The sequence below is a fragment of the Mya arenaria genome, chromosome 12 (assembly GCF_026914265.1).
Source record: "Mya arenaria isolate MELC-2E11 chromosome 12, ASM2691426v1".
NCBI classification, from domain to species: domain Eukaryota; kingdom Metazoa; phylum Mollusca; class Bivalvia; order Myida; family Myidae; genus Mya; species Mya arenaria.
In genome coordinates, this window is record NC_069133.1 from 58,227,968 (window position 1) to 58,255,459 (window position 27,492).

The 27,492-nt window shown below is 34.9% G+C and overlaps 1 protein-coding gene across 3 annotated transcripts in view; it reads right to left on the reverse strand.

Moving 5' to 3' along the window:
• Positions 1-1,108: 1,108 nt before the first annotated feature.
• Positions 1,109-27,492, reverse strand: part of LOC128211780 (HEAT repeat-containing protein 4-like) — a 75,641-nt gene continuing 49,257 nt past the window's right edge. For all 3 annotated transcript variants that reach the window (XM_052916834.1, XM_052916833.1, XM_052916832.1), the window contains 5 exons: positions 11,523-11,712; positions 10,163-10,358; positions 4,464-4,604; positions 4,061-4,234; positions 1,109-2,979 (listed from right to left, as the gene is read on the reverse strand). In XM_052916834.1, coding sequence (XP_052772794.1) covers positions 2,209-2,979; positions 4,061-4,234; positions 4,464-4,604; positions 10,163-10,358; positions 11,523-11,712 — 1,472 coding nt within the window. In that variant the 3' untranslated portion in view covers positions 1,109-2,208. The remainder of the gene's footprint in view (positions 2,980-4,060; positions 4,235-4,463; positions 4,605-10,162; positions 10,359-11,522; positions 11,713-27,492) is intronic.

A 27,492-nucleotide genomic window follows, 5' to 3' on the forward strand; every position in this document is an offset into this window, starting at 1 on the left:
ATACACAATTCAAAGATTAATTATAACCATAATTACTGGTTACTGGCTTGCATGTTTTTAAGGATTTAGAGATGGAAAGGAACAAATCGCCTTTCATTTCATGTAGCTATCAGATTAACGCCTGGTCCAACTATTGTAGCTATCATTTAAGGTATTGCATTTTGTTTAATATATAATAAAAATAATTGATATTAAACAAATGTCATAGAACACACTAAATTAAGGTAACACACCCCTAATGGGCACCATTTCAAACTATGATCAGCTTGATAATTTCTTAATGTGTATCATTTCCTGGATCCAAAAAATAAATAAAAGAAATTTACTGTCAAATAACAATTTTATTTAAATTTGAATTGCACCATTTCAGAATTGTCGATAAAAACGACATCACCGAGAGATGTTAGTAAACGATCTCTTCAAGGAAAACATTCTTATTAATTTTCATAAATATTGGACCTGTGAAAATTGTCTGTATATATGTTCCCAAGATTTGACCAATGTGACCCACTCTTAATATGCGGTGAGTTTTCACCAAGGATTTAGTTCTGTCGAACATGATCTGACCAATAATTACAATGATTTGGTTGCGAATGCGAAGATTTGACCTTATGACCTTATTTATAATCAGGTGGCCAAGTTTTATAATTGCCCAAGAGTTCATCAAAGGAGTTATTCTGATAAAATCTGATGACTATGGTCTGGAACAAATATAATGCCTCTATTGTGTTCCAAAGATTTTTTCTAAGATGTGACATATATGATGACCTTTCTTTTGACCCCATGTGACTCACTTTTACAAGCCATTGAGATTTTACGAAGGGGAACATTCTGACCAAGTTTGAATATAATATGATCATCCCTACCAAGATATGGTTCTAGACAAATTGAAGGACGGACAATGCCCAAACAATATTACCCTCAACAAAACCTTTGGTGTGGGATAATGAAACCAAAATAACATGGGTTTATTCACATTATTGTACACTAGTTACATAATGTACATGTACTTATTAAGATGCCATACCGGTAATCAATTAGAAGCCATACTATAATTACTGCAAGTAAAAGATTCAAATAAAACACACAATTTGGAATGAATTGTAAACATTTTATTTCATACATATATAACAATTAAAAAGCAATTACAAAATACTTGTATAAGATATTTAATATTTTGTCACTTATTACATATTTTATTGATGTATTATTTTTTGTATACAATATGTATTAATGTGACTTAATTAGATACTCTATGAAACAATAAAACATGATGTAAATATCACAGACATTTAACACAGATAAAAATAAAATGCCACAAGTATTTATTATACAATAAACATTTAACAACAGCAGTATCATTGTACAACAGCAGAGTGCCACAATACTGTGATTCTGTGAATAACAAATGTTGTTGTTTCTTTTCTTGAAGGCTCTTAACATAGGCAATAAAACTTCAGTTGCCACAGTACAAGGCACATGTTCTATAATAAGCCATAATATAAAATAAATACAATATAAATGAATAAAAATTAGCCATAATTTGACAAGACTTTACCAGAAAATGATACTCCATGTACAAGAATGACATACAAATGGTCTTGGTAATTTTTAAAGTTTTACTTTATTCTTCCATCTGGCTGTACCTCCATAAAGTTTTTTAGACATTATTAAAAATATCAGCTTTTCGGGTACATAATAAACAAAGATAAGGGCAAATGTACCAACAGTTCTGTGGCCATTATGATAACAACAGACCTCTTACATCAAAACACCTCACTGTGGTGGTCATGTTTCATACTTCATGTCAAAACACAGTGGCAGTCAACACTAACAATAAAAAACATGTGGCAGTCAACACTTCCAACAGAAAACAATCTCTGCTCTTGTGATTAGCACCACATAATTGATGCTCTGATGTCTTATTGTTTATATTGGTGCTTGTGAAAACATGGATGTACAATACTGGTGTTCATATTGTTTCATCAGGAGGTTATGTTGAGGTCAGAACTATACAGGATTTCACCAGCTAATAGTTTACCCATTGCATCCAATTAGGCATAATCATAGCTAAATCTTGGTGAATCATAAAAATGGCAGTGAAACAAAGACATGGTTTGATTTATAACTTATAGCATGTGGTTCCATTATTGTTATACCATAAGGTGAAGTGATCATAAAATAAAATGTTCAGCAGGTTTTATATTATCATTCTACACATTCGGTATCTGTGTCTTCTGTTACAATAATTTCAATGTCAGTTTTTTCTCTGTCTACAGTTGGACTTTCTGTGACATTTCTATCATTTGGTGGGTCAATTACATTGCCACTATCATCAGCAGTTTGTTCCTCAAGTTTAGTTGAGCTTATATTCGCGTTTTCTGTTACTTTAGTCTGTTTATCTGAATCCATTTGTTGACCTTGACCTTCACTTGTGTCGGTTACAGAGACTTCCACCTTGGCCATGCCATCTTTACTTGTTGGTGGTGTTTTACTGACCCTGACTTTCTGGATTTTCTCTTCAAACTCTTGCCTACTGTCCGCAGAAAGTCCAAGTTCAAAAGCATTATCCAGGTCTATCAAATCCTGCAACATATCTTGATACCACCCATCCATAACTGCAAATGTGTTTCGCGCCTCCTCGTTGATTTTCTCCCGCTCCACGACTGCATCCCGCCCGAACACCATTCCCTCAGTGCCTGTAGTTCCTGTCATCATTGTGCCTGTGCGGGATGGTCTCCCGTGCTCATCCATCAGTGACAGACGTGACGGCCCTAGAGATGACCTTGACCTGTTAGGTATGTCTGCTACTTCAAGATGTGAGGCAAATTTTACAGTGCTTGTCGGTCGTTCCAACTCCTGCGTCACCCGGGCAATCTCCCCCTCAACCTCTTCCTCTGATTTGGTCCCAGGTGACCTTGACCCTGAACTAGGCTGGTGCTCCTCCTCGCCTGACTTGCAGGGAGATTTCTCACCCTCCTATAGAACAATGGAAATAGCTTGTTTGTAATTTGAATACAGTAAAACTGCGATCGCTCGAGGTCGCCAGGGACCGAGCCAAAACCTCGAGGGAACCGATGTTTCGAACGACCCTATTTTCAAATTTCCAGTTTAATATGAAATATCTTTCAGTGTATTTTAAGTTTGAAGTCGTCAAACAGACTGTTACTAAGACACCGATTATGTGTTGCGTTGTGGAAATCGCTAATATGTTCAAAGGTTGACGTAAACTAAATGTAAAACAATAAATAGAAATGTTTATTTTAACAAAAAAGCACATTTTTTAACAAGCAACATTTGAATGACAGTACATATTGTGGCATTAATCAGATTTAAGTTTCGCAAAATCAAGGATTGTTGATTGGCGCATCTTGTCGGTTTTGCTAAACTGTTCAATCGTATTGTGACGTGACAGAGTACAGAGCTTCTGAAGATCACGGTCAGCATCGGCAGTGAATTCAAAGAACCGTCTGACCACATCTAAAGCGTTAACTTCTCGTCATTAACTTCTCATAATTATCATCTCAAATGCCCATATCAACTAATATCGGTCATGCGTTAACAGTGAAAAAACATTTTTCACACCTTATTAAATTGCCTTTCAACTGTCATTGCAATTTTTACAACTTGCAAAAATTTTAACACCGAGCAATTGTTTGTTTATTTTGGAACACGCGTTCGGGAAAAAGTGTGAAATTATGTCCTCGAGGGAGCCATAAGGTTTTGTGCACGATTTGTGTACTTGGGACCGAGGATATTGCTCGACTGCTTAACATAATTAGGTTTCGATGCAGCGTGGGTATATTTTATATGAAAATAGAAAAGTTTGGGAGCAAGCTCCGACCTCGAGGGAACGCCGGTTTTCGAACGACCGCTTGTTTGAGGGAACGCAGTTTCACAGTAACTTGTTTTACATGATAGACAGGTTATTTCAGTGAAAAGACAACATTTATATCACTATTTAAGTCATCACAGAAAGCAATACTTTTACAAGTAGCAAGAGGTTGACAGGACATAGAAAGTATCAGCCTGATCAGATAATTTAAAATATTTCCCGAACCTTTTCACTCCCCTCTGTCTCTTCTTCCTCCTCATCATCCTCATTGCCAGGTGTGGTTGCCATGGTACTTGTTGTTGTGGGGCGTGACTTTGTTGCTGGGGTTGTTCCCTGGGTCGAAGTCGGTGAAGTACGGCCACTTTCTAGCTCCTCCCTGCCAAGAATGGCTTCTAATTCCTGGAATATGGAAATATGTTGTGCAATTTTTTTCCTTAGTAGTTTTGGAATGATTACACAAAAATCATTTCAAATAATGGTCCTCAGATTGCTATTAACAACATTTCCCGATAATGTAAATATTGCTATAGCTAGACTCTACTATAATGAAACTACCAAAATGAAACAGACAGTAGATATCAAAATTCAACCAAAAATATGGTGTGTTTTTTTCAGCCATTGTACTAACCTGTTCAGCAGTGGGAGTGAAGACGACATCCCGGATCGGTTCTGGAGTTTCCCTGCCCGATTGGGGCTCGGAGCGATGACTACTAACGCGACTCAGTGACCGTATACGGTCCATCATGGGCTCCTGCTGAACTTGGTACTGCTGGAAAAAGATAAGAAAAAGAGTAGGAGTATGACCTTACGTTTAGTTTAAAGGGACTGTTATGCAAGTGTATTGGGTTTAAGATATCTTGGGGTCAATAGGGTGATGTAAACCCATACTGAGGCTTAGTATCTCAAGGCATTAAACCCACAAGATTATGGTCTAGAAACTACCTTTTAGAACTTTACAAAGTGACAACTTAAGAAAATAGAGAGAAAAACGGTGGAAAAGCAAGTATGAATATAATTAAGAGAATGAAACTTTTAAAATAGAACAAATCGAAAAAAAAGAAGATAAAGCCCTTACAGAAACACTATATCAGAAGAAAAATTAAAAGCATGTAATGAACAATTTAAAAAAGTTATTGAGATAGAGGAATAGCAAGACAAGGTGAGAGATACCAGGATTTGGCTGTTGATAGGTTGTGTTGTTTGTTTCCGCTGTTCAGTGATGCGGAACCAGCTGTGGGTCATGTGAGTATGGTGTTGGCGGATCTTAGCTGGGACTACTATCTGACAATGCTTCTGGCCACGCTTACCTCGGGACTTTCTGGCTCTCTGAATGTAAGGGTGGGCGGGAGAGAGAGAGAAAGAGAGAGAGAAGGCATGGATAAAGATCATAGAAGAAACACAGGGAAAAGACAGGGTCACCAGTGGACAGTGCTTCTAGTCCCTCCTATCTCGGACTAACTGGATTTGTGGGGAAGAGATAGGTGGGAAGCATGGATCCATATAGAACATTGAATGGAGAAACAGAAGAAAAGGGATAAGTAAATGAGACATGGTCATTTTCACTAACAAGGCAGCCAGTGTGTGCTTGCACAATAATGTTAATGTGCCTATTCTTGCTGTAGATGAGATTGATACTGCTCTTTTTTATTATTACATCAATATCTTTCCTATGCAAATCAACACTTCAGTGAAAAGAGTGGTGATAAAGTGATACTCTTTTATCTAAACATAATGATAGGGGTATGAAAGGAGGCATATTGTCTATATTGCTGGAGACATAATGTCTGTATAGTATTTTATAATCATTATTTTCAAAGTAAGCCTGTGTTCCAGACAAATATTTCTTGAGGTTTGTCAGGTGTAGAACATAATTAGACAGCCAAAAATGTTTTATTAAATTTCTGGGGAAAAGCCAGACTAAAACCATAGAAGGTAAGACTATTAAGTGTCATTGCAAGCAGATACAATGTACAAATGGTTGCCTGTTGTTGCTTTTTTTCTGAGTTGGAAAGGAGCATAACTCAACAAGTAATACAGCAAGAGTTGCAGGCCTTGCAACACAGCGCAAATATTCAACAAATATTGTAAGTCATTTCTTAACTTATGTCAATATCTTGAAATTTTCTTACTCATATTAAAAGAAAAAAATAAGTGATTTAAGAATAAGTTCATGTATATTTAATAACATCAATGAAAATAATGTATTTCAAATATTATTAAGTTATTATATTAAATGACCAGTGAGATATTTAACTTAGGAAAATGAAGTTAAAAAATGACTTGATGTTTTAAGAATACCAGCCCAGGTGTGTATTGTCATTTCTTACATGTGCACTTGAAGTATCCTGTTTGCACAATGACACCTCCATCTGGTGAAGTGTAGAAAGAATTGAGCATAAAAAACAGATGATTTCAGCCCTAGGTCTCATGTGGATATCTTGAACATTTTTTTTCAGAACTGGCCCAAGATTAAAGTTTTAACAAGCAGACTCTGACACATGTATGTAGGTTATAACAACACCTCAATTCTTGAAAAAGCAATGGCTATAAATCTGCAAAAGAAAGAATTTGGCATAGAAATTCAGAAACAGATTGGAAGAACAAATAAATAGTATATGTAAAATCAATCAGGGCTGCAGAACATATGTTTCATTTGTATACACAATGATAAAAGAACTATCTGGAAGGCATGTAACACAACGACACCAAGTGATGTTATCTTTTCAGGTGTATTTGTATTTTTGTACCTTTCTTGCAGAATCTGCGTCAGTATTGATCAAAGAATTTAATCAAATCTTGGGAAAACATAATGTCAAAGAAAAAAGCCGTAAATCACTCTAAATAAAAGAACATTGACAAAATCTAAGCAACTCATCAAAAACAAATTGATATAATGCAAGCATTCTGCACTGGTTGATAACAAATGTCTTTTAAATGCGTAAAATGGCTTATCAGAATACAAAGGCAGATAACTCTTGTCTGTTATTTTTTGTTCTATGATGAGCGAAGCCAATGAATATTCATATTAAGAAGAGTTACTGAAAACCTTCCACTTTTGTGGTGGTTTGATTTTCAAAGATTTTGGTGTTTTTTTTTATAAAAGTAATTTTATGCAAGAATATCAGACAGCCAAAAGAGTGTGAGGATTGAATTTAAGAATAATAAATAGGTTGGTAACCAAGAATGAACAATTCAAGATTGTTTTGGGCCTTTCTAAAATACTACATTTTTATAAAACCTCACCAAGACAAATGCTCACAGCACATAACATCAAGAAAACAGTTAATGTATAATACAATATACATCTGCGCCTGTTTGAAAAGGAGCAAAATGCTTGAAGTGGGTGGGGTATGTGGCAATGTCAGTTATTGCATATCGCAGGGATGATAAAGCAATCTAACTGTGTGTGGTAGAAATGTGACATGACAGTTAACATCCATACACCTGCATCACAGGCCTAAAATGATCCTATGCACACATTTTCTCATGGCAATTTTGGCAAAAGAAACTGCACTTCATGACTGCAGCTGATTGTATAATGATTTTATCCAGATGATTTGGCCGAATTCAATTTGTATCATGGGATGAATTCTTACTAAAGTTCTATCTGTAAATAGCACTTAAATCAATATAATCCACAGTAGCTTCTTCTTAAACACTGTTTTGGCAATCTTAGGTGCTAGCTTCTGTCTGGTTTGTTGTGCTACATGCCTGATACACTGGCACCAAAACAACATTGATTGAGGACACTGTTCTATGCTGTTCTTGGGTCAAATTTCAAGAGTACCATATCCAGTGGACGGACATCTGACCATTGGCAATGTATTCAATTCTGTTCTATATTCTAGGTAAGCTACCACAGTTACATCTGCTGGAAACAATGCGAATATATTGGGTGAAGCCCATAACAACGACTTTTTACAAGAAATATTGACATCAACTTGTATGCAATAAGTCCTTGCAGAATAGTTGGTATAACTGTAAACACATGTAGTATTAAGGACTATCATATTTCATAGTTTTATTATTACCTATTTATTTTATAATAATTCTGTAACAAGTTAATGTAACAACATTCTATTCATCACTGCAACCACAACAAGAGAGTGTGGTCTTGTGTTTTGGGAGGAAACTGAAACACTTGAGGAAACTTGCCTGTTCATAGGATATAGTTTGCTTAGACCTGCTAATAACAGTCATCAAAATTAGACATTAAGGTGATCAAGTCTGATCCTTACACAAGTGCTTGTCAACAAATTTCAACAAGTCCTCCAATATGGAATGTAGAATTTTGAGCAAGACCAGAAGCATATGGCCAGTACAGGGCTTGCTGGCTTGTGTTAATTTCAACTACTGCAATAAGCCGACAAGGGCTGGTGAGATGGACAGCCACACACACAATACAAGGTGTAAGAATGTAAAGGGTGGGTATGGAATGGGGGTGGGCAAGCCTAGAAACGTTGTTTTTGCTGTCTTATGAGCATTCTCCATGCCCAGTATTCACCAAAGGGCCCTAAATGCAAATGAAATAATCATGCTGTTAGGTCAATCTGGTTTTCAATGGACAACTACAAGCAAATGACTGATAAGCCATTTGTCTGTATGGACAGAATCATACAGGAATTCTGGGCATGAGCCATTTTCCAGTGGTTGTTTGTCTAGATATCTATGCCAGTAATAAGAAAACAAACATGACAATCATGGCTATTCATCATGAGTTTGAAATCTGTAGCTTAGTGGATACAACCAGAAACAACTTGGTATGCTACTTGTCAGAAGCCTTCTCAGCTGCTTGAAAAAGGTTTCCTGTGGGGTTGGGAAGAGGATGAAAGTATTTAAAGAACAGTGATTAAAATGTCATTGACTTACGTGACTGATAGGGTATGTTCAAAATATATATTTTTAAATAATCATACTATATCATTTCAGAAACATAACATGTTACCAAGTTTTGAGAGTATGTAGACATTATCCATTTGCACCAGTTCATAGTTTCAATAAATTTTTAATATGTATTACAAGTGGTTTTCTAGCTTTATTCAGGTTTATCAATTTCTGTTTCTCCAATACAAAATTCCAAGTAATCTAGGAAATCTTCATGGGAAAAAGATCTCAATATTAAGTGTCAGTTATAACACAACAAATCAGCTTGGAATGCAATCTACAAGGTTAACTCCATATCAACTTATTCATGAATGTGTTATATATAATATAACAAGAAAAAATTGATGCTTAACATCAAAGGGCGTCATAAATAAGCTCAGTTACAAATATAGTGTGTGTTTTTTTTAATTTTCTTCTATTTCAAGTAAACACCAGGTGATGGCACTCGGCCAGTCAATGTGTACAATAAGGGTTGTAACGATAAGGCCAACAAATGGATTGTATAAAAATTGCAATACGCTAGATTCGTATCAGGATATAATGTAATACATTTTTTAGGTATTCATTTATCGGTTTCAATTTCGAACACAACGCCACTAGTCTTGTTTAGTCAATTTGTATATTGCGAAATGTTATCACCTCCTCATGTTTATAAGCTGCACTCTCACGGATTGAACGTTTGACAACTTATTTATTTTTTGTTGTGGAACGAGCCAATTTTTGCAAAAATCCATTGAATCCAGTTAAATAAGACTGCTGACAAAAAATTGGATCACAGATTTTATATTTAAGTTCAAAAATTGGTGTTTTATGCATTTTTCTTAAACCACTAGTAACAAAAAATCAGATCGTTGATTTTTATATTTCCGTTCGAAAATTAATGTTTTATGGCTTAAACCGTTAATAATGGTTTAAGATAAATGCATAATACATCATTTTTGGAACTTATATATAAAAATCTGTGATCTAATTTTTGTCAGCAGTCATATATAACTGGTTTCTATGGATTTTCACAAAAATTGGCTTGTTCCAAGACAAAAAATAAAAATAGTTGTCAAAACATTCAATTTGTCAGAGTGCAGCTTTTAAGTAACAAATTTTATATGAATTTTATTTATTACACTGTCTCCAAAAAATGCACTTCATAAAGGTCACCCCCTCCAACAAAGAATAGTAAAAAAGGGCCCATCATAGTAACTACCAGTAATTATTTTATTTTTAGACTTGCTGAGCCTTGCTGAGAAATTTGAGACAGATCTGTTGTTGTTTTTCTGTCAAAAATGGGTTATAACTTGGCAAGCATTAAAGTCATAATTATGGACATTGCTAGACATGGGCACATCCTCTCTAGCAACATTCACCTTTTAAATATCTTCAATGTATGTAAGTTCTTGCCAAGGTTAAAAAATTTGCATTACAACTCCACTGATCCCAACACCCTACCTTCATATCTTTCTCTGATTCGTAGATCATGCGCTTGAGGTTGTCCCGTTTATCGTCATCAGCCTCATTCAGTGTGATCTGTGTGGCGATAATGTTCCGCGTGCATAATTTCTTCACCTCGCGTTTTATCTGAGCAACCATGTCCATGTCTTCAGATGCACTGATGTCGAACATTCGCAGAGTAGAAGCAAGCTCACTGGAAAGAACCATAATGGTCCATTTGAATTGAGTAGTTTGAAAAATGTAAAGGTTACAGTTTATTCCATTTCATATGGATGGATATGAATCAAATTCTAGTCCATTTTGAACTCTGACTTTCTCATTTTGAAAGGTCAGAGAAACTACCTTTTTAAGGGGGGTCAAAACCATGTTAGGGTTGGGCATCTACATCACTGAAAAATACATGGGTTTTAACGTCCATTTTCTGTTCAGTTTAAAGCTTGTGCTGGCTTCAGTATTATTATGAGGATGCTATTTTTATCCTCTGTGCGTTCTTAATATTTATGTTGTTGTTTTTATTTAGATATAAGTATAAAACCTTTAATTTTTCTCATTTTTCATTCACACAGGAGTTTTCTCACATTCATAAACATTTTAAATCTATAAAAAAACAAATAAGTACTACATTTATGACTCAATTAATCTTCAGAAACAGTAGAAGCCTGAATATTGAAGCATCAAACATAAGTACTTAAATTCCAATCGATTTTCAGCATGTTTGCCAGGATCAAAAATGCTCAATAATCTTTCTATCATATATTTCAGCCTTTTGGAATGAAAATGCAATGTTCAGATTGGCAAATCATAGCTTCCATCAGTTTCAACATATGGCAGGGGATTAATCATGTTGGCTTACTACGGTCAGTCAAATGGAGTAGACCCAACAAAATGCAACTTGTTCATTATTTAACGTAAACCGGACAGCACATGCCAAATGTGTGCACATGGAATGCCAGCTTAACCTGAAAGTGCATCCTGTATTTTGGCTATGAATACCAATATTGTATGCATGTTATTCTGTTGGAATTCAATGTTTTATGGCTTCAAGATTTAGGATGGTCGTTTTCAAATTCCATGCTTTTAAAATGTCATCATAAAATTTAACATTAAATGATGAACATGCAATGCATTTTACAGTTTGAATAGCATTAAAGGATTTAGTGTTCTGTAAGACCAATGCAGGTATTGTATTCACTGTTATAGCCAGTGAGTGAGTAGGTGCCAAAGTCTGCATGAGCAAAGTGCAGATACAGTTAAGTTCAATAGTTTAGTATATTGGGCAATTATTTATGTATTTTATTCAAATGAATGAGTAAGTTTAAACTAAAGCATTCCAAAAAACACTGCAACTGTTCCTTACTCTCTGACCAGCTTGTTCCCCTCAACAAGGAACCGGTCCTGAAGCACATCTGCAACTTCCTCGGTACGAACTTGGAGCACTTGTAACGTGTGACATGCCTCCGCTCGAACACCTGCGTTTTCCTCGTAACGCACGGCCCACAACAAACAGTCTACTATCTGCTCCGTAATCTGGCCAATTTTTCCAAGCGCTGAAAATAGAAGAAAATACTGATGAATTACAAGTATTACATCATTCCATGTTGTTAGTCAGGGATATCTTTATATTGAAGGTTTGGCCCACTACCACCAGTCCTGCTAGTCTGATCTTCCACACTGTTACAAATAAAAGACATGTTTACACATATGTGACAGCACAAGCTACATGTTTACGCATGTGTGACAACACAAGCTTCATGTATATACAACTATGACAACGCAAGATTCTTGTAAACACATACCTGACAACACAGGCTATTAAAACATATACAAATATGTTACAACACAAGATACATGTATATATAGTCAGTGCCAAGGGGATGCCCTCCCTGATTTTTTGTCCAGCGGAAAGGGGAAAAGGATTCAATGAAAGAAAGAAAACATCTGGCTTAAAAAATCAAAATGATCGATATCCATACTGAGGTCTTTACTGTAAACAAGAGTTAACACCTACATTTTAACGACCACTATGATTGCAAACCGCTGAACAGAATCATATGAAACTCCGTAATAATCATAAACTTAACTGAATATTTATAAAAACTGCCAGGAAAGTTTACATTTTATTTCATACACAGCTGTGGTATATGATTTTGTGTAAAACACCCCCTGCCGCTCACTCAAACATGAGCCAAAGTCAGACACAGCATGTGGATAGGAATACTGATTTGTGGCGAAAAGCATTAAAAATTAAGTCATTTGACGTCAGAGGCAACTTTTTGGGGGAATTTTTTTTTAGTTATGACAACTCTTATTTCTACTAGGGGATGTATTTGACCTTGAAACTTGGACCTTGTCCCAGTAGCTTGGTTCCATTATGCTTTTGAATGTGAAGACAGTCAAATATAAAGACCTTTATTTACTTCATTGGCAAATGGAAAGGTAAGTTTAGGTGAGTTTGAGTCAGCAAGAAATTCAACTCACAAATTAAGGTCTATAGGATTTTGAACTGACTGACTACTGCAGCTTCTAAATACAACGGAATCTAAAAAGGAGCCATACGTTTTCTTGCAAAATATTAAAGACAGCCCTAAAGGCTAAACATGTAAAAATTTGCAAATATATTTCCAAACTGGCAGATATGTAGCAGACTGGGTGTCTCTAATGAGGCAGCTATGCCTTGCCATGCCAGATCATGTCTGCTAATTATAAGGCAATACTAAAACTGTGGGCTAGTAATGAAGACCAATTGTCCGCCCTCCTACAGTTAACAAGATGCAATTGTTCTGCTGGTAATTAAAGGTAATTACAGTAATTTTCTTATCACCTGTCATTGACAACCCCTCTATGACTAACTATGGCCATTTACCTTACTGACTGGACATCTTTCATTGCTTTGTAATCTTCAGCCCTACATGCTTCTGAAACAACATTTCACTTGGTTGATCCAGACAAAAAAACAAACAGAAATGAACTGATATAAACCATACTTTGAATTCATTTTCTGAGTGAAAATGGTACATTAGAAAAAAAATGGAAAAGAAACATAACATGTCTGATAGTAGATCCACTTGGGCAAAGTTAAACATCTGAGATTGACCAGAGTAAAACTATTTCTGTTGTTCGTTTTTACATTCCAAACGTCAGACAGACACATCTTTGCCAATATCCAAACAACTTTATTATGAAATTTTGTCTTTTATTAATTATAACAAAGAACCCACCTAAGTGATGACACATTCAAATGTCATCCAACAAAGAACCAAAGGCACCATCTCTGATGAGGAAAGACAAAGAATCCCCTCAAGACACTTTCTGAAAGGCTGTTGTCTATCATTCCCTGGCATTACATGTTCCTTGGACATAATAGGATGCAATAAAACAGGCTGCCAATAACAAGACAAATTGATTTCTCCTGCTTATGGAATCAAGTCCCTTTGTTTAATTCATATTCTTTAGCTGGCCTTTCACAATTTATCAAGAGAAAAGACAACAAGCCTTAGATTAAGGGCAATCAATATGACCTCTTTAGGTGGCATAATGTGATTGTTGAAATGACAGAAATGTCTTTGATCTTCACAGTTCATGTTATAAACCCTGCTAAGCACTGCCAGAGACTTGTTTATAACTCGGGGTAGACACGACAACATTCTAAGTGACATAAGCCACAAAAGCAGGTAGAACCTTTTTACACTTCTCCCTAGAACTGCTCAATCTGAAGGTTTTATTTCCAGGCAAACAAGTGGTTGTAAAGGTATACAATAGTAGAGCAATATTATCAATAGTCAATTGTTTATCCTTATTTATTATTGCTAAAAGCAATGTATGTCTGCGGAAAAGCCAAAAAACTTCAGTGATAAAAGACGAATTCAAGAAATATGATAATTTTATGCATCTTATACTGCTAATGAATGATTATATACACTAGGAATGATTATATACACTAGGAATGATTATATACACTAGGAATGATTATATACACTAGGAATGATAATATACACACTGGCAACGGATTTTCAAACTCACTATGTATAATATACTAACTTATACAGTATAAAGTGCATATTTATAAAAAAAATATTATTCAATATTTTTTTCTCATTTTCGGTATTATAATTTTAAGTCCGGAATTATAAGATTTTTCTTGATTTAAAAAAAAAAAAAATTGAGTTTGAAAATCTGGTGCCAGTGTATATACACAACTCGAGTTATCCAGGAACAAGGGGATGGTTTTAAGCCTATGAACCACAATTTATTTTCTGAGAAATACTGGATCAAAATAATAAGAAAAAAAATAATTTCTGTAAATTAAGGTCAAAGTTTTGAATCTTAAATATCAGGGCACTAATCCTTTGTAATATACATGATTTAAATGAAAGTTTATATCCACCAGAGAGACAATTATTAACATCAAGAAGGAAACAAATCAATGCAATTAATTGGGAAAAATTCTCTACAGCAAAATATTTCCCACAAAATCTGCTGAAAGCTTTGATAATAAATCTGGTCAGATGTCAAGAAACTGGAGGAAAAAACATAAATAAAACTTTTTAATATTTTTTTCTCAACATCATTAAATGCGAGATGGATTTTTTTGCATTAGAAAAAAGTTTGGCAATATCACAGAAAGATACAGATTGCATTTAACTCAAATGTTACTGGTATTTTGGTCTTATTGATAACAAAATTACAAATATCTGTATACAAAAATTATAATTATATATGTTAAAATTAATTTCAACACAAAGACATCATTAAGGTTGACCCAATTCTGTATAGACAGAACAATAGAAACCACAGGAACAAGCCCAGTAGTGCCCTCTAGTCAACCAATGTTAACATCCTGTTTAAAGCTGCACTCTCACAGATTGAACATTTTGACAACTTTTTTTTTTGTCTTGGAACAAGCCAATTTTTGCGAAAATCAATGGAAACCAGTTATATAAGACTGCTGACAAAAATAAGATCGCAGATTTTTATATTTATGTTCAAAAATTGATGTTTGTTGCATTTTTCTAAAACCGTTAGTAACGGTTTAAGCCATAAAACATTAATTTTCAAACATAAATATGAAAATCTACGATCTGATTTTTTTTGTCAGCAACCTCATATCATTGGTTTACAGATATTTATGCAAAAATTTGTTCTTTCCAAAACAAAAAAAATAAAAAGTTGTAAAAACAGTAAATCTGTGAGAGTGCAGCTTTAAAGGCACAAGGATCAAGGCCAAACAAACAACACTATTAAAACAAGTGACACAACTCTACTAGACAATAAACATCACACTGCTATCAAAACAACATCATTGCAGGAGTTTAGCTAAAGTGTTATGGAAGGATGCTGCACCATGTCCCTTTTTGGTACCACCCTTCTGCCCTCATGGTGACCAGCATGGGCACCCTTCTGCCTTCATAGAATTTTAATGCATATGACTGTCAAATATTTATATTGTTTTGATTAATACTTGATTTATATAAATACAAACAAACTGTACATATATGGCAGTTGAAACCTCATATTACTTCAATTCCACTATTTCTTACATTTTTTGTCAAATTCATAGAACTCAACTTCTTAGCAGCATGATACAATGTGCCTTTTTCTCCCTTAGCACCCTGTTCCTCTTTTGCAGCACCCTGTTCCTCTTTTGCAGCACCCTGTCCCGATTTAATCTGGCTAAAAGCCTACATAATGGTTGGGTTTACCACCTTGGCATGCCAGTAACTAGGTAACAACTGCCACAGAGTAAGAAACCATTACGCATGACTAGCTGATATTGTGTGGTTTAATATCATTTTCTTGTGCTCCCAGGACAGATCAGAAAATCCAATGGAAGGTGGGCAACCTCTTTCCAGTATGCAACATAATTATTTATTAATCTGTTCCTACATTTTCTCAGCTGATCTGATGGTTTTCCCAGGACTTTTCCTGATTATATTGGTCAGTTTATAGCCCCAGGGTGACACCCAAAACTTCAATTGGTACCCTTGGGCTTTGATACTGCTCCAAGCACATTTTACAGTTTCTAAGCCCAAACTGTGTACAGGCAAATCAATACCAGAATCACTTCTGCAGTGCCTGTCTAGGAAGAAATTCTAGTTATTAAAGAAATATTAAAGATCAAAGGATGGAAATCAAAGAGAAATGCCATAACTGTTCTACAGCTACATTGCCTGGAAAATTGTTTTTTTTTAAATTAGAATATTATATGTTAGTATAACATTGATGTGAATGAGGCTATATATATCTAAAATTATTCTCTTAAGATTACTCTTCCTGTAGATGCACTGGGGCCATATTCACTAACACCCCAAGTCTAAATTTCAGACTGGACACTCAAGACGTCAAATCTGATTATTATTGCAAAAGTGCTATTTCTGCAGCAGTTCTGGTGAAACTTGCTGATCAAATTACAAGTTTCAACATCAGTGACAAAACTTCGAAGATAATGATATGAATTATTTTCTGATATATTTAAAAACTGCTGTGGAAGCTATCAGCATTTGAAAAGTAGTAGGTGCATTTCATGACCCAAATGGCATTTTGGTCAAACTCATTCTTATCATATCAACAATATTTCATAATAGTCTTTAAATATTGTGTAAATATACTTCTCAACTAGTAATTAGCAAGCTGACAAAGACTTATGCTAGTTGACAAGGACTTAATCTAAGTTCATTGTCTTTTTGAACACTTTCAACATCAATAAGCTATATTTTCATGGGAAAAATGTTTCTGAAGCTAGGAAGAACATACTGCAGTGGTGGTGACTGATTTCCCTACAGCTTTTCATCATTGACCCATTAAAGACATCTTGATCAATACATGCCACTATTGGCTCCCAAATGGATGCCATTTCCCAGAAAATAGCCACTGAATCTGAAAATCTCAATGGGGTGAGAATGTTTTTTCTGGTTTAATAATTTGTGGTATTTAGACTACTTTGAGCTGGAATATTTACAGAGAACAAGATTTATGAGGGAAACTTTTGTGGGAAAAACAAAGACAGAACATATTTATCAATGAACAGACCAATATTTTTATCTTAGGATAGGGAGTTCTAGACATTTAATAGATGTTAAATCTGTATCAACCCTTCAAGAGTGACAAGTGAATATCCACATAAACTCTTAAACCTATAACATCTAAATATCAAGCAATCAGTCTTAAAACATTGACAATGGTTTCTGTAATACCCTGCCATACTTTAACTGCTTCTGCTTAGGATTTGAATAAGCCAGATACAACCAATCAAATGATAGTACAATGAGTTATTTTAAAGAAATAATGATATGCATGTCTTCAACTAAATGGTTGCCTTATTTATCATGTTCATTTTGAAGGGCAGATCCAGGAGTTGATGCCAGAGGTAAGCACACTTCAGGGGCAAACCTTGCGCCCCTTTCCAAAGGAGCCACTAAAATAGGCTCTAAACAAGGCAATGGGGGTTAAAGGGGTATTCCTCAGGGAAAAAAATGGCTGAAATGGGACCTTTTGGTGCAATTAAGGCATTATTTCTCTACCATGGTCTCGTTAATTGTTCACTTGGACAATTTTTATTTTATTTTTTCGTGCACTATGTGCACCATACCCTGGATCAGCTAGCTAGTTATATATTCATAATCTGTTCATATCAAAGAGCACCTTCATCATGAGTCAGTGTTTAAATTGACACCCGCCCCTTGGAGGCAGGATAATGCAGCCAAGCTGTACAGGTGTATGGCACCAGCATCAATCAATGTTTGATCATTATTTGTCAACATCCATCATAGATACTGCCAGGGAAGTCTGGAGCCTTGAGGTGATTCACTCATAGAATCAGGGTCACTTTATCTGCAGTCCTGGCAGCTAGACTTTGGGTTCTGTTTTGTCCACTGCAACCCATACTTAATGGAGTCTTATCCAAAACAATGACAGTTTGTAATTGCAGCATAAAGAATCTGGTTGAATCAACCTTACATGGCATGTTAAAAAAAGAATTTCAAATGAGGCAGCAAAATATGCAACAATCAACTCAAAGGCTTCTCATTTCATGCACCATTAATCATCGACTCAATAATTATCACATCAACTTTACCTTGTCAGAATATGAAATATGGCCCATGAAAATATTATGGCCTTCACCTTGGCAAAAACAGACAACTTGGCAAAAACAGACCACAATGTTTGAAACCCAGGACCCAATGACAATTCTGCAGGTCAGTTCAGACAACATACCTAGAGATCATTGTCAATACTGCAGGTCAGTTCAGACAACATACCTAGAGATCATTGTCAATACTGCAGGTCAGTTCAGACAACATACCTAGAGATCATTGTCAATACTGCAGGTCAGTTCAGACAACATACCTAGAGATCATTGTCAATACTGCAGGTCAGTTCAGACAACATACCTAGAGATCATGGTCAATACTGCAGGTCAGTTCAGACAACATACCTAGAGATCATTGAAAATCATGGCCTTGACAAAACAGTGACAACCACAATGCCAGCAAACAGTATCTGTAAGTTGTGGAACTGTTATACAGGATCATCCATTATGACCAGATGACTGAAAACGAGGGTGATAATCATGTTTGATTTGCTTGACCTCTGCAAAAACAAACTCATTGCCTGCAAATTTAATGCTTCGAATCAATAATATAAACTTGTGGTTCTGCAAGAGACAAGGTGACTCAGGAGAGCCCTGGACTGGTGACAATTGTTCATTTGTTATTGATGAGAGCCATGACGAAGTTTGAGTCACACCTGTGCTACTTTGTTAGAACTGAGCCTCGCATTGCACTACATGAATCACCCTTGCTGCTGTTACTTTTCCAATCATTAACAATCAGATATTGAATCAACGAAAATAAGTGCAGTGAATTGAACTTTAAACCAAACTAACATTGTTTAACGATGTATAAGTATTGCAGTGTGTGACGCAGCATGGTCCACTATAAGTTCTAACAGTATGCATAGTGTACAGTTCAGGTTCAACCAATTGTGAAAGAATCACTCTAGAGTCCATTTTTGCAGTAGGAACCATGTACTTCAGTCCCTTTTTGAGAGGCCAAGAGAATCCCCAGTGAAACTCAAGTCCACATCTTGTTAAGAGGGAGGCAGACATCTATGCCACAGGACTCTCCACATTTGAAGAAGACTTGTGTTGAGCTTGTTCTTTCTTAAATGTTTGACATTCTATTTATCGAAATGAATAATAGGCTTATGGACAGAAAGTACAAATGTCTCTAAAACACCTTGATCCAATTATATCAGAACCTATATTCTTACGCTATTGTAAGATATCATGTGCCGCATAGATCTGTCATAATCCCTATGTGTTCAAATTTTGGGTACAATATACTTTACAAAAAATAATGAAAGGATAAAAACAAACTGATAATGAGGAATCAAGTTGCATTAAATTTTGATTAATGTAATTTTTGGTAATGAATGCTGCTTGTTGAAATGATAAATAAGCTGTAAATGGCATTAAGACCAGTAGAATTTCAACAATACCGGATGATGAATAAGTATTTTAAATTGCACTTAATAATAATAAACGATTTTATTTGGTTTGTGTCAAAAGAACACAAACAATTCCTGAGGCGAACTACGTCTTGTACATAAAAGAAGAACTGTCAATCATTCCTTTTAACAGGGTGCACATTTATTTTATAAAATTGGGTTATGATGTTAAGATTACATTGCCTTTGCCATGTTCCCTTTGGATGAAAAGTATTTATTTTTCAATGAATTATTAAAGGGGCTGTCTCACGTATGATAAAATAGCGAAAAAAAAAACAAGAAAATTGTCGAAAACTGACATAAACTTGACATCAATGTGTACAATGCATTGAAACTTACTAACTGAAGTACCACATAGTTTACAATTTATTTAAGTTTAGCAGTTATTTCGTATTTTTCCATTAAAAAAGATTACTGGGTATGTCTACCAGGTAGAATTCATTCCTTATGCGTGATTAGCTAGTCTGTGTTATCACATGATATTACCCGGAGGTAGGTGTATAGCTTAATTATGTCTCCCGATTAGAGTAAGCCTTTGTAGCTCAGTCAGTACGATGCTGGACTGCAATTTTGGTGACACGGGTTCGAACCCGGTCTCTGACACAATTTTTTTTTTACATTTTGGTACTTTTTTTTACAATTATGATATCAAAGCGCAACACATTCTACTAGATAATTGTCCTAAGATTCGTTACAGAAAAAATATTTTTTGGTGCCAATACATGAGACCCTTACCCTTTAAAGCACAGTACAATATTGTTTTGATATGGCCATCAAAAACTCATGTAAACTTACAGTAAACTTTTACAGTTTAAACTGTGATCATGAAAAATCTATCTTTAGAATTTGATAGGTTGAAGATATATCTTATAGCTTCCGCAACTGCTTTGAAAACTCCTTTGAAACAATTATGTTTTAAATGTTACATTGCAAAGGCTCAACTTTGGATTATTAGTGCCAATAAAATTACACGCCTCAAGACAGCCCTTCTAATCCACACAGCAGCTGTAGCCCAGATTTCTCAAACAAGGAAACAACAATTAAATGAAGCACACAAAAATTGTGATTGCTTCTCTAAAAATGTATGGGGGAAAATACCATCTTGAGACAACAGTTTTATTGCTTTTTTTTCTCTGCAAAATGAAAAATTCAATTACTTGTGAAGCTGATGATGGCTTTGGGAATTATTATTCACACAGACTCTGAGAGATTTGCAAAAATCATAGTATATTACAATATACTCCTATAAATAGGGTTCTAAAAAACAATCACACATTAAGCTGTTATCAGAGATCTGTTTTTCAAGACTTCCAGAACTATTTATTTTAACACAGCTAAAGAACAAGGGTATTTTTGAAGTGCCAGTAGGTTTCAGTCATGAGGTTCAGTAGAGGGTCAAGTTTATTCAATTTTGTCTTTGATTTCACTGCTAGCAATGTTTGTTGCCAGGTTCTTTTAACTGTCAATCTTAGATTACCAGGGGACATAACTCCTGAATCATTCGATGTATTCAAATCATTAAAACAAACATGTACATACCATGGTAGCTGGTGATCAGACCTTTTTGGAGCAACATACTATTTCAAAAAACTACACAATGTTCTGTACCTAAATGCTTTAATACAGTGTGCATCTCAGAAGACACATCATGTTTCAATTACAGAACTCTGGAAAACAATCATGAATCTTGTAAAACCCCACATTCTAAATAACAAGAACTGCATGGCTTACATGGCAAAAAATAACCATCAATAAAACCAAACACTCAGATATTGTCAAGCAGTACATGCCACAGAATATTGCAGAAATAAATCCGGGATAACAGAAATAGGGCCAATTGTGAGAATGATAATTAAGAAAACATGCTACCATTCTGCAGGTTCTGCTGCTGGTGTCTTTTATATTGATTACATTAGAGCAATGTCACTTAGGAACTGTCTGAGAAGTTAGTCTTCAATGGCCGACATTGATACAATTGGCAGCCTTGCAATAGTAATATTTATGCTTTCTTGGATAACTCAAATTCTGGATGTTATAGCAGGGCTTGTTGACAGTCATTTAGGGTATGAATTCTAGCTTATGTCCATGCAAAAAACCGATTGCAAGGACTGTAAGTCAGCTTTAATAAAGTCTGATTGCTTACACACACATGGAATAACGCCTAAAACTTACAACCATAAGAGGCAAAATTTTCTCAGCAATGGTGGGCTCTTCTGGTGATAACTCACAGCAATATTTATTGCCTGAGGGGGGCTTTAAATAATGACTGGAATAATGCTTCCTTCCCCTGATCAATAGCGTAATGTATTTAGCCTAACTAGCGTTAATAACATCAACTTGGCACAAATTCATGCTTCTCTCTTCATTCCATATTTGATAGACCTATGGAAAGGACTAAACTGTATATATATTCATTCTCAATTGTTATTTACAATTTAAATTGTAATTATGAAGAACAAGGCTGCCTCACACTCATGGCTTTCCACTGCAAAACTCAGTTCTACAGATCAGCCAATTTCTAGAACTGAACTAGATCATAATAGAACAGTTCTAGAACTATTCACTTCTGTGTTCTATAACATTTGATCTAGTCTAAGAACTGTTCTTTAACATCTATCTGGAACAAAATGGAACAATTGTAAAACACAAATGGTTCTAAATGTGTTCTTAAAATATTCTGGTGTCTGTGCACATTAATATAATGTACATGTATATGCATGTTTCCAGAACAAAATGATTTTTGAATGTGATTATTTTCAAAAATACCCTCTTTTAGTTGTCACTCAGGTGCCTATCAATCCTGGGGCCGTATGCATGACTTTAATACGCTGTACGCAAAATAGTTACCATCATTTGTAATATCAGTTTGTGTTAGCCAATATTTTATTCATATTTTTAAGAGATAGATTCATAGTATCCATTAAAATAGCTGACTTAATGAAAAATTCGCATATTGTAAAAATGTGCTTGCCAAAAAAATGTCTTTTTCAGCTTTTTAAGGGCACTGTTATGATTCTCTCTGGCGATTGCCCATCCTGATGCCATGCATCAACTTTTTTTTTGTCACTGGCGCTCCCTGGAGGGGGCCACCTTTATGAAACACATTTTTTGGGTTGGACATAAATGGAGGCTGAGTAATAAATAAATTTCATTTAAAATTTGTTAAAATAATTGTACATTGTTTTTGTAAAAGTTTAATGATGACAATTTATGAAACACAACAAGAATATTGTAAAGAAAGAAAATAAATGTTTGGTGTTCCTAAGCATGCTTAACAATAACAAACAAACAATTTTATAATTCATTTTTAACAGCTTGTCCTGTTTATTTATCTTTAAAACATGAAAACATAATTATTGATAGAGAAGCATAACAGACAACATACTTTGTGATCTGATGTCACTATTATGGTTGACTACACGGCAGTTACTCCCCTTTGAATATACTTAATAGTTTTCCCAACGACAGGCAATGACTGACATAATGCAAACAAAACGTAAAAATAATAAGAGCCAAGACTTGATTCTATCATCTCTGAGTTATAAAGTTTCATAGTACAAAACGTCCAAGTTCAACATTTGTCTCCTTCTGAGTTACAGTTACAAACTATTCAATTGAACATCTTGCTCAAACTAAAACTCCCAAAATTTCAGATAATCCAGACACTTAAGAAGTCATAATACAGCATTAAGTAAACAAAGTATATTCAAGTACAAAACAACACAATTAATTGGTTCAGTTTGTCTAAATTGTTCAGATATATTCACAATTGAGAAGAGAAGAAAACATTGGAAGGGGGTTAACTATTTAAATTATTTGATTAGTTCAATACATTTTGGTCATGAATGGTTAATATATTGTGAGAGAATCAATGTTTTGCCTCAGAATCAAACTCATATTAGTATCAAGTATTTAGATTTTTTAACAGTTTATTATAGTGTTCTGCTTTAATTATATACTATAAGAATATACTCAAAATTATATGTAGTATTCAATAAGCTTTTGAGCATGTGGACTGAATACGTACAGATGGATTGAATATGAATGCCCAAAGGATGACCTCCATTTAAACAACTCACATATTATTTAAAAGGCATTAATGAACATACAGAATAATATTAGAATGACCCCATGGTATGAATAAATATTGGCGAAAACGAAAGTAAAAATGTAAGATCAATTGCGACAAATCACCTTTCAGCAGTACTTTCAGTACTTTGATTTTATTTTCTATTTTAACATAAAATGTTACTCTGCTTAATTAACACAAACTTCTAATTTTCTTATCAAAGGTTCTGTTTGAAATTTATCCAGGCAATAGCAAAGTATTAGCAGCAGATTTCACCAGCTCTAGTCTTTCAAACTTGATCCATTCTGTCAATACAATTTGTCAAATGATAAATGAAGTAGAGGGGTATAAGTACTCAAATAACTATAACCACCTACATCATGCAGCATTATGAGAACCATGCATCTAAATACATTCTGGGGAGGGTAACAAGGTATATTAGCAACTTTGAAAGGCGGCAGCTGGTAATTACAAATATCATGCAAGAAATCATAACAATTTCTTCCAGGTATCAATCATAAAGATATTTTTGTTATCATATCATCAGTTATATTTATTACCTATTTATCTGCTACATAATAATGCATAAAAATAACTGTACAACGTTGTTATTATTTATCACTTTTTCTTTTTTTTCTCTTTTCTACAAGAACCCAACTGCTTGTTTATAGTTCTCAGAATAAATGCCATGTCCTTGTTTATGTCAGTCTGAAAGACATTTGGGCATTTGTAATTTTTATAAAAATAAAAAAATGCTGTATTAGAAACCCTCAGAATATTTAATTTTGTTTGCGTCTTTGACATAATTGCTTAGACAGTTCTGAATGGGACATCTGTATACAATTTATAGGACTTTTCTGGGCTTTTGTTTCTTTAGAGAGACAGAAATTACAAACACAATCTGTGTGATGTTTTTTCACATGACTAAGCTTTTTTATTTCCGCCTGCCCAGAGGGATCAATGAAATTACAATGGATGATTTTTGATGCTCTAGAATACTCACAGAACCATATAATCAGAGAACCTCGAATACAGTCTGTGGTTTGCGAATACAGTCTGTGGTTTGCGTATGTCTGTGGTTTGTAATGTCTGTGGTTTGCTTATGTCTGTGGTTTTGAAGATTAATTTTACTGCTACTTAAAAGAATTGATTTTACCGTAACCAGAAAAAATAATTAAAAATTTGTATTCTGCTGAAGACTTCAGAAAAAGAACAACTCAGAATTACAGTAAAGTGCCACTTTGATAAGAATATTGTTCTTACGAGGGGTGATCCAGAATTACGTGGACTTCTTACATATTTTTTATATTTTTCGTCCAAATCATTTAAAAATTCATGAACATCTTATTCACAGTGTTCTACATAGACGGTGTGAATTTATGTCTGAAAGTATAATGAGTATTGAAAAGTTATGGGTTTAAAAATAACAGAAATGCACGGTCAGCACACCGTCTTAAATGTACGTTCTCAAAGGTTTTATGTATCTCTAACAATATGCTTTTCTTCCACGTTTATCTATGAAGTTCCGCCAAATTACGTCACATATTACGCTGACTTCATACTAGTATACTGTTCTAATTTCTGACATCATTTCCGTTTAAAAGTTGTTGATTACAAGCACAGTTTGGGATACAATATGGCATCATCAAACTTTGTAGAAGCGTGAGGGATGATAAAGTTTTGCGATGGATTGAGGAAAACACAAGACACAGACTTTGACAATGATGGCCGAGATGAAATTGAATCAACCTATATGCCGTTCATTAGTATTCAACTGGAATTAACGTTTTAGAGAAGGGCGAGATTTCATGGAAGACGATAAGGAAAGAGAACGTAAGAAGACGAGGGGCACAACGTTAGTGACGTCAGTGAAGAACGTCATCGAAGGAGATCGCCGTTTGACAGTCCGTGATGTAGTAAGCGTTGTCGGGCAGCGTACGGAAGTGTGAAAAGGATTTTATCGGAGGATTAAGGCATGATTTTGTGCGAGATGGGACCCTCAATTGCTACGTGAAGACAAACAAAAAACGTGTGCGTGATTCAAAAACATTTCTGAAAAGATATGCACGGGAAGGTGAACATTTTTTTAACCGGATAATAACTGCAGATGAAACCTGGCAATCGTTTTACAATCTGCAGACTAAACAACAATCTTCTGTTAATAAGAGAGCCTCTTCACCACCTCCGGTAAAGACCAGAGTAACCAATTCTGGAGTCAAGTTCAAGTTCATGGACAAACGAGGAATGCTTCTCAGCCATGTTGTACTTAAGGGTCAAACTGCCATTGCAGATTAAATCTTTGCAAAGGCATTATTTATTTTTTTCAATTAATAAATTAATTATTATTATTATTATTATTATTATTATGAAATACACAGTGGATTACGCGCCATGTGTCAGTGTTGGTGGGTAATACTTCGAAATAATATGGCGCTTTATGACGTCATTGGACTAGCTGTGCCAGTTGGGTTCAAACATGTATCATAAATGGATTGTAATTCAGCAAAAATTCTATGTATTTCTCTGAAAATTGCAGGAATTATATTGGATATGTTATATGTATTGTGTGTAAATTTCTTAGTTCTATGTGCAATGATATTTGAATTATTTAAAAAGTCCACATAATTCTGGATCAACCCTCGTATTTAATTTATTTTTTTAATTTCTTGAATATAACAGCATGGCTCCTATTTACAAGTTAAATATGCATTCATATGAAATACCCTTGTCTGTTTGCCATGCCAGCAAAAGAAAGACATTATGAAAAAATAATATTGTGGGATAAAGCTTCCTTTAGACAATTTCCTCCTGGCATGAGATAGTCTCATATTTCTAAGATGCATCAGAGAACAGGATCTCCAGATTATAATTCTGTATACACAGGAGATAAACAAACACCATGTTTTATATCACATTTCTATACAAACCCTTTCTTAGGGGGAAATTTCATTATGGTTTTCAGGTATGTTTACTTTACTCCATTCATTACAGGAATTGTATGTCTGCAAGAAGATGGTAAGGGTTTCAAGACAAAAACAGCTTAAGTGTTCTTGGAGTATGATGATGACTATCGGTTCTTCTTCATATGAAGTTTATGACTGGTCTGCTCATGCCTATATGACTGCATTATGACCTCACCCTGCCACTTCCGCAGTGTGACATTATGTTGAATTTGGATTCCATAAGAGGGAAATTAACACCCGCGCCAGTTGGTGGCATATATGCCAAAGAAGTAAATTGAAGTTGAATTATGCTCTGAGAGCTCTTAATGATCCCCAGGTAGTGACATTTTATAAAGAAGGAAAGGCAGTGCCCTCTTTAGAACACCCAACAGATCTTCGTCAAGGCTCCAACTGCTGCAGACAATGTATTAATGTCTTCATCTCAGGCTCACAGTGCCACCTTAGTGATGAATGTTGTATATTCTACTGGATTGAAGAAGGATTGCAAAGAACCTGGTAACAAATGGATGGCATAACTGTCAACAAGTCCAGAAACAGACTGATATATTCCCTTTGCTTGATTCATTTAACATTTGATATTTGGAGTGGATTGTGGGTGGTGTATCAATGAGGCGAGCATTTTACCAAATTTTCATGAAAATTCTTCAAGGGGCTTAGGAGCTATGGAGCCCACATGAAATATATGGCTCCAACCTTTGTACAAATGTAGAAATTTCCACTCAAAGTTATAATTGACTAAAGAAGATAGTCACGATGATTGAGTGATAGATTTATTGCACAGGTTTTCTGCA